This window comes from Plecotus auritus, assembly GCF_963455305.1.
Source record: "Plecotus auritus genome assembly, chromosome: 1".
Taxonomy (NCBI): Eukaryota; Metazoa; Chordata; class Mammalia; order Chiroptera; family Vespertilionidae; genus Plecotus; species Plecotus auritus.
In genome coordinates, this window is record NC_137770.1 from 178,169,356 (window position 1) to 178,181,287 (window position 11,932).

General features: G+C 45.7%; 1 protein-coding gene across 1 annotated transcript in view; it reads right to left on the reverse strand.

Annotated features, from left to right (window-relative positions):
• METAP1 (methionyl aminopeptidase 1) overlaps positions 1–11,342 on the reverse strand; it is a 79,018-nt gene extending 67,676 nt beyond the window's left edge. Inside the window, exon 1 of the mRNA XM_080657797.1 lies at positions 11,024–11,342. Coding sequence (XP_080513923.1) covers positions 11,024–11,137 — 114 coding nt within the window. The 5' untranslated portion in view covers positions 11,138–11,342. The remainder of the gene's footprint in view (positions 1–11,023) is intronic.
• Between the last annotated feature and the right edge of the window lie 590 nt (positions 11,343–11,932).

The following is an 11,932-nucleotide window of genomic DNA, read 5'->3' on the forward strand; positions in this document are numbered from 1 at the left end:
CTTCTCTCTTCTCTCTTCTCTCTTCTCTCTTTCCCTCTCCCTCTCTCTAAAATCAATAAAAACATATTTTAAAAAGAAAAAGACGGGGGAAGATGGCAACGTAGGTAAACACCTGTACTCACGCCTCCCACAACCACATCAAAATTACAACTAAAATTACAACCATCATCCAAAATCGCTGGAAAGCTGGCTGTAAAGAAGAAAGCACATTGAGACTGGTAGGAGGTGCAGAGGCGCAGAACAGGCTGTTCTGGCACCCATGTGTGCCACTTTTTTAATCAGGAGAGAGACTGTCTCTGTGGAGGCCACCGGGAGGAGCAAGGGGTCCCAGCCCCACACCAGACCCCCAGCACAGGGTTCCAGAGCTGGGGAAAGAAGTCCCTATGGGCAGTAAGAATAGGGACTATAGAAACTAGTGCAGATTGGAGCTCAGTGACACAGAGGCTGCTGGAGACCCAGCTGTTCCTCTTAAAAGGCCAGCACCACCAACTGAACTTACAAGGTCCTGCTTCCTCTGAGCTCCAGCACTAGGGAGAGGCTCTGGGGAACATAGACACATACGAGGAGGAACTGGACTGTCTGGCACGGGGGCAGGAACTTGGGGTGGCTTTCTCCCAGATGGAGGTGCTTGCAGGGATCACTGTTCCTATGCTGGGACCTCCCCGGTGCAGGGCTGACTGGCAGCCATTTCTGTTTGCTCCACCCTGGTGATTCCCTAAGTCCTAACCTCATCCAATTTACAACCCTACCCAAGCTGTGTGCAGTGGCTTTTGCATATAAATGGCCTGTCCTTGCTCTGACTAAAATCTCTCAAACAAGCAGCAGCTGGGTCAGGGAGCCCCAAATCTATCAATAAAAGGCCCAAGACCCAGCACCAGCACCAGCCTGCCTTGCTTCATAGCTAGGCCTCTTCTGGGTAATTCCAAACCCAATACAAAGAGGAGGAATCTGCAGATCTCTCTGTAGCTCCTGCCTGGTGGCCCCAAGCAGTGGCTGATTTTGCACCTCTCTGGAGATCCAAAAGCCAGTGTATGCAGCAATGTCAGGCCATACTAGATTACAACTCTTCACATCCATAAGCGACACACTCAAGGGGCAGACTCAGTGAGCACCAGAGCCCCACTGAAGCAAGTCCTACTCACAGGGGTGTCTCCAGCACAGCAGATCTCCCACTGTAGTCACAGCTAGTCCTCACAGGCAATTGGCCTGGAGGTCAATTCCTCCCAGTGACACCAACAGCAATCAAGTCTCAACTACAACAAGATTGTACACACAGCACACAAAGGGGTCCAACTAGAGCTCCCAGCTCAGGTGATTGGGGAGGCTAAGCCACTGGGCCCTATAGAACACCTACTACACAAGGCCACTCTACCAACTCAAGGAGACATAGCAGCTCTACCCAATGCATAGAAACAAACACAGGGAAGCAGCCAAAATGCAGAGACAAAGAAACATGTCACAAATGAAAGAAATGGAAGAAAGCAAACTACTGGATATAGAGTTCAAAACCATGGTTATGAGGTGGTGGGGAAAGGGGTGCGATTGGGAGGGGGAAAAAAACAAAAAACATCACAGTTATAAGGTTACTCAAGAATCTTCTAGAAACCTCCAAAAAATTGAAAAGGGCCAGTCAGAAATTAAGCATACACTGACTGAAATAAAGAAATACAGGGATTCAACAGTAGTGTAGAGGATTCTGAGAATCAAATCAACTATTTGAAATATGAGGAAGCAAAAAAACACCCAACCAGCAGAGCAAAAAGAAAAAAGAATTCAAAAAGATGAAGATAGTGTAAGGAGCCTCTGGGACAACTTCAAGCATACCAACATTCACATTATGGGAGTGCCAGAAGGAGAGAGCAAGATATTGAAAACCTATTTGAAGAAATAATGACAGAAAACTTCCCCCACCTGGTGAAAGAAATAGACTTACAAGTCCAGGAAGTGCACAGAACCCCGAACAAAAGGAATCCAAAGAGGACCACACCAAGACACATCATAATTAAAATGCCAAGGGCTAAAGACAAAGAGAGAATCTTAAAAGCAGCAAGAGAAAAGCAGTTAGTTATCTACAAGGGAGTACCCATATGACTCTCAGCTGATTTCTCAACAGAAACTATGCAGGTCAGAAGGGAGTGGCAAGAAATACGCAAAGTGATGAATAGCAAGAACCTACAATCAAGATTACTCTACCCAGCAAAGCTATCATTTAGAATTGAAGATCAGATAAAGTGCTTCACAGATAAGAAAAAGCTAAAGGAGTTCATCACCACCAAACCAGTATTATATGAAATGCCAAGGGTATTCTTTAAGAAGAGGAAGAAGAGGTAAAGATAAAAAATATGAACAACAAAATGGCAACAAATATGTATCTGTCAACAAATGAATCCTATATAATAAAAGACTAATGTGCAAATTGACCGAACAGTGGAACGAACAGTCACTATCATGTGCACTGACCACCAGGGTGCAGATGCTCAATGCAGGAGCTGCGCCCAGCCCGCAGTTCCCAGGCCAGCCAAGGCAGGTGCCCCCTGATTGCCCCACCAGTTGCCCTGCAGAAGGAGGCAACTGGTGGAGGTGGCAGGGGGCGGGGCCAGCGAGCGGGTGGTGCCAGGCTGGCCCACGCGAGTGCCAGTGGAGGCCCCCTGATCGCCCCGCAGAGGGAGGCAACCAGCTGTGGCAGCAGGGGGCAGGGCCAGCAAGCAGGAGGCACTAGGCCAGCCAAGGCAGGTGCCAACAGGCCCCCCCCCCCCCATTGCCCTGCCAGTTGCCCCACAGATGGGCCCTGATCGCCGGCCAGGCCTAGGGACCCTACCTGTGCACAAATTTCGTGCACCGGGCCTCTAGTATGAAAATAAACAAATAAGAAATCTAATGACAGAAGAAACTGGTGACTAAAATACTGGTAGAATCAGAGGCATGAAAATGGAACAGACTGACGATTCTCAGAGGGAAGGCGGTGGGGGCAGGAAGAGATTAAACAAAGATCTTACATGCATATATGCATTACCTGTGGACACAGACAATAGGATGGCGAAGGTCTGGGGCGGGGTGGGAACTGGGTGGAGGGAGCAAAGGGGGAAAAAAGAGACATCTGTAATAATCTCAACAATAAAAATCTAAATTAAAAAAAAAAGAAAGACATAAGGGTGGTCAATTCCTTAGGATTATGTACATTATGGTGACATTTTTGTAAAAAAAATATATAAGTATATGCATTAATATATATAAAATATATAAATGTTTTTAAAATACATATCAAAGCCCTAGCCAGTTTGGTTAAGTGGTTAGAACATGGTCCACAGACTAACGGGTCGCAGGTTCAATTCGGTTTGAGGGCATGTACCTCGGTTGTAGGCTCAATCCCTGACCCAGTTGGGGTGCATGCAGGAGGCAACCAATTGTGTCTCTCTCACATTGATGTTTCTCTCTCCCCCTCCTTCTACTCTCTCTAAAAATCAACGGAAAAAAATATCCTCAAGTGAGGATTAACAGAAAACAAAAACAAACAAAAAATACACATCACAAATGTCACAAGGGGGTCAATAGGGGGGAAGGGGGTCATATGTAATTCGTCCAACAATAAAGAATTATTTTTTGAAAAGTTACAGAAATTAACACTGGGTAACTTTTCACCCGTATTTTCTAATTTTTCTACAATAAACATATTAGTAAAGTTATTTTTGTTTAAAAATCACAACCTTCATTGTACTTTTCCTTGCAAGAAACTACAACAGTTGTGTCTAATCACATAACTTACAGCACTTTCGAGGAGTAGTGAGTAATGTGAGAAATTTAAAAGAAAATCCCCATAATTAAAACGCATAATAGGGTTAATATCTCCATCCACAATGAAGATGAGTTCCAGAAACACTCTGAATTGTCAGGAACTGAAGAAACAAATGTTGCAGAGGACAGGGCTGCATTTCAAAGACACTACATATTAGAAGAGCAATTCCTCCTACAAGATGCCCAGCCACTCACTCACTTTCTTCCTGCACACCCAATTAATCACCTTACCTTGCCACTGCTTCTTTGAAAGAGCCTATTGCAAGAATTTGTTCAAAATGTTCTAAACAAATAATACTTCTCTTTAAACACTTTTAAGCCTTCCTTGTAACTGACTATAATAGTATCAGACATGAGCCTATAGGCATAAAACACCATTTACTGAACACTGTGCTAAGCACTTTGCATGCTCTCTCTTATTCACCTTCCTCTCAACTCCATAAAGATGGTGGTGCACTATTTGCCCTCTCTTACAAAATTAGGACATGAATTACCCATGGACACAGAATCAACGATTTAAACCCAGGTCAGACTCCAAACTGAGTCTCCTACTCATGCTATTCTACCTTTTAGGGGCTTAATCACAAGGAACAACAACAGCCTGTAATTATTGGAATCGAGAGTCTAGGTCAGTGGTCGGCAAACTCAGTCAACAGAGCCGCAGTTTGATGACCACTGTTTAAAGTTATTAAACCTCATAATGAGTTATAAGATCCTTCTCAATGATCCTTTAACTTAAAGACATGATAGCATCTGCCCTGGGCTGTAAACTAAAGGCTTGAATGCTCTATGCTTTCCTTCTCAGGCCAACCAACCTCTGCTTTCATTTAATGAACTAAGTGCCTTGCCTACTGCGTGCAAGGCACTTAGTGAAATACAAAATATGAGTAAAGTGCAGCCTCCATCCTCAAAATATTGTTATAAACTCCTAAGGACTAGGAATAAATTACCAAACTACTAGCAAAACTAGTAAGCTATTAAATAAGAATGAACACGTCCATTAAAAAAAAAAAAAAAATCACCAAACATCAGAAACCCCTGAAAAGCTGATTTTTCAAGTAAAATAGGTTTCACTCATTTAAAGGGGCAAACTTTTCTTAAAATTAAACATCTCAGATAAAAATACCTAACTTCTTAAACATAAAACACAGTATAATAATAGAGAGCTAACACTGATTAAATTTACTGATGTGCTAAGTGTTCTACATATGCTTAGTATTTAGTCTTCACCAAAACCCTGAAGTACTATAAATGGCCCTATTTTAATAAAGAATGTAACAGAAAACAGAGAGGTTAAGTTATTTGCCCAGTTAGTAAATGATTCAAATGCAGCAGTCTACCTCTCTAGTCTACCTTTCTTTATTATTATTATTGATTTCAGAGAGAGAGAGAGAAAGAGAGATAGAAACATCAACAATGAGAGAGAATCATTGATCGGCTGCCTCCTGCACATCCCACACTGGGTATGAAGCCTTCCTGACCGGGAATAAAACCCTGACCTCCTGGTTCGTAGGTCGGCGCTCAACTGCTGAGCCATGCCGGCCAGGGCTATTCTACCTTTTGATCCTTTTATTCATTGATTCAAATATTTATTCCCAATTTAAAAATGTGCCAAACACCTTAATATAGACCAGATGGCAAATAAGCATATTAAAGATGCTACATCACATGTTATCAGATAAACGCAAATTAAAATGAGATGACACCATGCACCTATTAGAATTGCCAAAATCTGGAACACTGATAGCACCAAATACAGGTGAGGATGTGGAGCAACGGAAACCCCTATTCACTGCCAGTGGGAATGCAAAAATGGTACGGCGTATTTCCTTACAAAACTAAATATACTCTTATAATACAAATCAGCAATTATGCACCTTGGTATTTACCCAAAAGAGTTAAAAACATGTTCACACAAAAACCTGCACACAGATGTTTGCAGCAGCTTTATCATAATTTCCAAAATTTGGAAGCAACTGAGATTCCTACAGTGAGTGGATAAATAAACTGTGATACATCCAGATGGTGGAATATTATTTAGCTCTTAAAAAGAAATGAGCTTTCAAGGCATAAAAAATCATGACGGAATCTTAAATGCATATTGCTAAGTGAATGAAAATATGAGAAGGCTACATACTCTGTGATTCCAATTGGAAAATCAAAACTATCTATATATATCCTAAATAATAAAAGCCTGATATGCAAATTGTCCCCTCAGGCAGTCGTTCGACCAGGAGACTGGGAGTTCAATGGCTCACTATGACGTGTGCTGACCACCAGGGGGCAATGAGGAACATGGCAGGCGTTGGCAATACAGCACTGGCAGTAGGGGGCAGTGGAGACGCTGCTGGTCCCGATGGGCCCCAACAGGAGCGGGACCACGGTGGGATGGTGGAGCAGGTGAATGGGCGATGCCAGGTCAAGGCAGGTGCGAGCGGGGACCCAATCACTTCACAGATGGCGACCAACAGTGGCGGCAGGGCCACCACCTGGCTCCCAGGCACTGAGGGAGCTGGGCAGGAGACCCAGCCCTGATCGATCACCCTCCAGGCGGGATGGTGGGGCAGGTGAGGGGACAGCACCAGGCCAAGGCGGGGTGCTAGGCAGGGCTGCAGGACTGCGAGGCTGGGGGTACAAGCTGGGACCCAATCTCCACAGGCCACTCCGAGGGACCCAACCTGTGCACAAATTCGTGCACCAGGCCTCTTGTCCTATATAATAAAAGGGTAATATGCAAATTGACCCTAACTTGGAACGACCAGGAACAGCCGGTCACTATGATGTGCACTGACCACCAGGGGGCAGACGCTCAATGCAGGAGCTGCTTCCTGGTAGTCAGTGCACTCCCACAGGGGGAGCTCCACTCAGCCACAAGCTGGGCTGATGGCTGTGAGCCCAGTGGCAGTAGGACATCCTTAGCACTGCCACAGAAGCAGGAAAGGCTCCCACCACCGCTGCTGTGCTAGCCAGCCATGAGCCCGGCTTCTGGCTGAGCAGCGCTCCCCCTGTGGGAGCACACTGACCACCAGGGGACAGCTCCTGCATTGAGCATCTGCCCCCTGGTGGTCAGTGTGTGTCATAGCAACTGGTCATTCTGCTGTTCAGTCGATTTGCATATTAGCCTTTTATTATATAGGATTTTTTTCTAATTAACTTCCTTTCAATATGCACAAATTCGTGCACCAGGCCCCTAGTGAAGACAATAAAAAGATCAGTGGTTGCCAAGGGTTGGAGGGTGGGGGGTAGTAATGGATGGGAGAATGAACAGAGCACAGAGGATTTTAGGGCAGTGAAAATACTACATATGCTATTATAATAATGGACATAAGTCATTATTCATGTGTCTAAACCTACATATTGTACAACATTAAGAATGAGCCCTAGCCTGGCCGGTGTGACTCAGAGGTTGAGCATCGACCTATGAACCAGGAGGTCATGGTTCCATTCCAGGTTAGGGCACATGCCTGGGTTGCAGGCTCCATTCCCAGTAGGGGGCATTCAGGAGACAGCTCATGAATGATTCTCTCTCATCACTGATATTTCTATCTCTCCCTTCCTCTCTGAAATCAATCAATAAATAAAAATAATGAACCCTAAAGACAGACTATGGATTTGGAGTGATTATGATGTGCCAATGTAGGTTCATCCTTGGTAAAAAGTATACCATTTTGGTGAGTGATATTGATAATGGAGGTTATGCATGTTTATGGGACAAGAAATATATGAGAAATGTCTGTACCTTCCTCTCAGTTTTACTGTAAACCAAACACTAAAAATATTAAGTACTAAACAATTATTTTACCTTAAAGAAAAATCATCTTTTGAATTTTTACCAAAATACAAATTTCACTATCCTGGTTTTTTAAAAAGAAAAAGAATGAACAACATAAACTGATGAACAAAAATAGAACCAGAGTCATAGAAGCATCAAGTAGACTGTCCAACCTATGAGGGAAGGTGGGGGGTGAGGGGGTAAGAAATCAACCAAAGGACTTGTATGCATGCATATGAGCATAACCAATCGTCACAGACGGGGTCGGGGGGCATGTGCTGGGGGTTGGGGGCAGCCGAGGAGAGGTCAATGGGGGAAAAAGGAGACTTATGTAATACATTAAACAATAAAGAATTTAAAATAAAAAAAGTAAAGAAAGAAAAAGAAGAGAAACAGGATGATCCCACATCAGTATGCTGGAATTCAGCCAACATTTTCAGCCTCAGTTATGCTGTGTCACTTCTTGATCTCACCGAGAGATCAACCATGTAGAAGGACAACTTATCAGGCGCTCCATCAGAGCCATGTTGCTCTTATGGCAACAAGTCTGTGCTCATCCCTGAAATTTTCTTTATTTTGCTAGAATTTAAATTCCTAGGTCAAAAGAGTGAACATTCTTAATGTTTTTTATTAGCCTTCAATTTTTTTTCAATAAATGTACCTGTTAACACATTAAAAAAATGTATTGACCATCTACCACATACATGGCATTGTGTTAAAAAATGACAATAGGGGAATGAACAAGATAGATTTATTCATGAAGCTCACCTAAATCAGAGATTGAAAGACAGATAAATAAGAAAACAAATAAGATAACTAGATTGTATAAATTATAAAGGAAATAAACAAGGTGGTGTGACAGAGCAACTGGGAAAGGCTCTCTTCTGTGAGGGCTTCTTGTAGTTTTATTCTCAGTTTATTCCCAAGACAAACTGGCCAGACAGCCAGGCTGGGGACCGGAGGAGCAAGAAGTAGAGAGAAGACACAACACTCCTCGTGAAGATAAATCAGAGAAATGGCAAGAAAAAGCTCTAGTTTCATCACAGATGTGTAAACTGGCTTAGGGAAAGTCAGTGATTTGGTTCAAGTCTCAAGCTGGGACTGAAAGAATATCTGTGATTTCAGAAAACAGGTGACATGTTGGGGGAAGGAAAGAGTACACGTACAGCCTCTGGTTAGAGCAAGAGAATAAAGCTAGAAGAGGTGCCCTGATTAGGGGCTAGCATCCTGGAAGCAATGGTAACTCTACTTGCTATGGGTGGAGGGTAAGCATAATCAGACTGTGCTATGCTGGGAGGAAATAACTTCTTCAGAAAAGTTTTGTTTGGTTGTTTTTGTGTATGTGGGTGGGTGTTTGCACAGTGGAGAACTACACTTGGGAAACACATTAAGAGACCACTGCAACTGGCTTGGTGAAAAATTTTAAAAACTGACCCTAAGAGGTAGCAATAGGAATGAAGAGAGAGACAGTGTGACAGCAACTTGGAATATGTTTGACTGCAAGTATAGCAATGGTACCAGAAATATACCTGCAGAATCCAGCATGACATAACTCCAATTCTATAACACTAAATAAACCCTGCATGTTTTCACAAAAGTGTTGGAATGTTTCCACAAACCCCAATGAGCCAAAGTTCTTTCTACTGAAGAGTATCATGCCTAAGAGAGTATCACCTATGTTTGGTGAATATGGTTTCAGAGTATCTTTTTTTAAATCTCAGCAGATAAATGTCTATACATATTAATTAATTTAGCATTACAATTGCCACCTATTCTTAAACACAATGTAAACCACATTATTCTATTCAAATGGCACACAATTTCCAAAAGGAAACTATATGTTGTGTTTTTTGTTTCAAGTCCAGGTCCCGCATAGGCCTCAACAAATTAGAATTTGAAAGTTATTTTAAAGAAACAAAAGGACTCATACCACACTTAGTATGTTGAGAAGGCCCACTGCTATTTTTAGAATAAGCAACACTTCTCAATGTGCAACTTTTTCCAAATGATACTAACAAGGTCAAGGATCATATCCTATCTAAAAACAAGACCCATACAACATAGCTAGGATCTCTTACAATGGTTTATCTACAAGTGTCTTGGATTTTATTTATGTTTATTTTACATACATCTTTATGTTTACATATTTATATTTGTGTGTACTGTTATTACATATGCTTTCATTCTACTCATTGACATTCACATATGGCAGTGTTATATCGTACTGGTGGCCTTTTTAAAAAAAATTCCTTGGATTTTTACCAGCATTTCACATTCATTGGATAATTTGGGACTAAGAACAACTTTGTGAAATATGTAAGTAAAATATCATCTTCCTCTCTGTACAGTGGTGGAATTAGAGCTCAGAAAGGTTAAGTAACTTGACTAGTTCAAAATCGCACAGGAACTGGCAAGGGCAGGGTCCTGACCTGGCCTTCAGGCTACGTTCATGCTCTTCTCCCCCCAGGACACTACCAATTTAATACTTTAATATTTTTGTGTCTCCAACAAACCTGGACTGTAACTAAAAGACACAATTCCAAAATTTTGCCGCTCTGCCAAAATTGTGAGTGTGAAATGCAGCCGGAACACTAGTACTTTTCAGTAAACATAAACACAAGCACACGTTTCAGTGCTGGGTTTGCTCCACTGCACAAAACTTACTAAAATGCACGACAGCCTTAAAGCAGAACCCTTAATGGAACTGTCTTTTTCACTCAATGGGAAATTCAGTAAATGCAAAAGGTGACTCAGATCGTTAACCTATGGTTTTCTAAATTAGTTAACTGTGGATGCCCAAAGAAAATAATGAATTACACAAACCCCTCTCCATCCCCACCCCACCCCCAAAGTTGCCTAAGTGTCAAAGACGGAGGTGGGGCTGGAGCCAGCATTCCTCCTCCCTGCAACTCCCACCATCCCCAGGCAACCCACCCCCCAAAGCCCAGCGGGTCTCTTCCGACCCCCACCCCATCCCGCTGAGACCAGAGTGCCTACCGGCCCCGGAGTCCCCCCCTACCCACCCCCAATCCAAGACAAGAGCCCTGCCGAGGGCTAGGCCACCCCTTCCCCAGGCATCCCCACCTGTCCCGGTAGCCCGCACACCTGGGAGCCCTTGCCCCAGCAGAATACGCGCGGCGGGAACCGAACCGTAAACGCAGCGCCCCAGGGCTGCCGGGTGACCGGGGGTAAGTCCGCTTCCGCTTCCACCCCACATGGCCGCAACAGACCGCGCCCCGCCCCCGCTGGCGCCCCCAGTCCCTCCAGGCCCAAGATCGCAGGGGGGTTGGAGTGGGGGGCGCCGGTGTTGTGAATGGGGGTGGGGGAAGGAGAAAGCGCAGCAGGCGCGCCAGCCCCGGGAAGAGGAGGAGCGCGTCCGGACCGGCCGCGAGGGCAGGCGGAGAGGGCAGGGGAGGGGGCCGCCGCCGCCGCCGGGGCCGCCGAAGGGCGGGCGTCTACCTGCGAGCAGAAGTAGGAGCCCTGGATGCCCAGCTTGATGCAGGTGGGACACTGGAGCTTGGCCTCGCTGCTGCAGCCGTCCGTCTCGCACACCCGTGTCTCCACGGCCGCCATGCTGTCTGGCTGCTGGAGGAGCGCCTCACCGAGGAAGAGGAGGAGGAGGAGGGAGGGAGGGAGGAACGGCCGGTGGAGGGAGGGTCAGGGAGGGGAAGAGGACGAGGGGGGGAGGAGCTGGGCCCGCCAGTCCCGGCGCGGAAGGAAGGAGAGCGCCCGACAGGCCCAGGCCAAGCTGCGCGCCCCGCCCCGGCCCCGCGCGCGCGCAGCGGGCGCCCCGCCCCCCCCTCCCCGGCCTCACCCCGCCCCCCGGTGGCCGGCGCACGTGGGGGCGCCGGGGACCGGCCGAGACCCCCACTAGCGCGGCGGCGCCATCCGCCGCCGACCCCTGGGAACGCGGCCTCCGAGCGCTGGGCGGTGAAAGCCGGGGAGGCCCGCGAGGACAGGCCCACTTGCCTCGCGCTCTCTGCGGAGAGACAGGTCCCCAGTCGTCCCTTCCTGACAACCCCAGTGTCCTGAATGTCCCCCACGCTCCAGGCGGTTGGAAAGGGCGGTTCACTCAGCGTCAGCCCACCCGGCAGCTTCTTGGAAAAGGGAAATAACGCCCCTTTTTAAAGTTCTATTTCTCATTGACTCTGCTCTGAGGCCTAGGGACCGCCGCTCATTCACAAAGAAATGGAGCCAGAGAGCTGTCTATGAGGAGGTGGGCTGGGATTGGCATCCGCCCTCCCTTGCGCCGGATATTTTTTTCACACACACCCCCTCCATTCACAATCTACAGTGCTAATAATAGTAAGGCAGCGGCTACTATGTATTCAGTACAAGCTTTAGTTATACTGTATCTATATTTTTGTA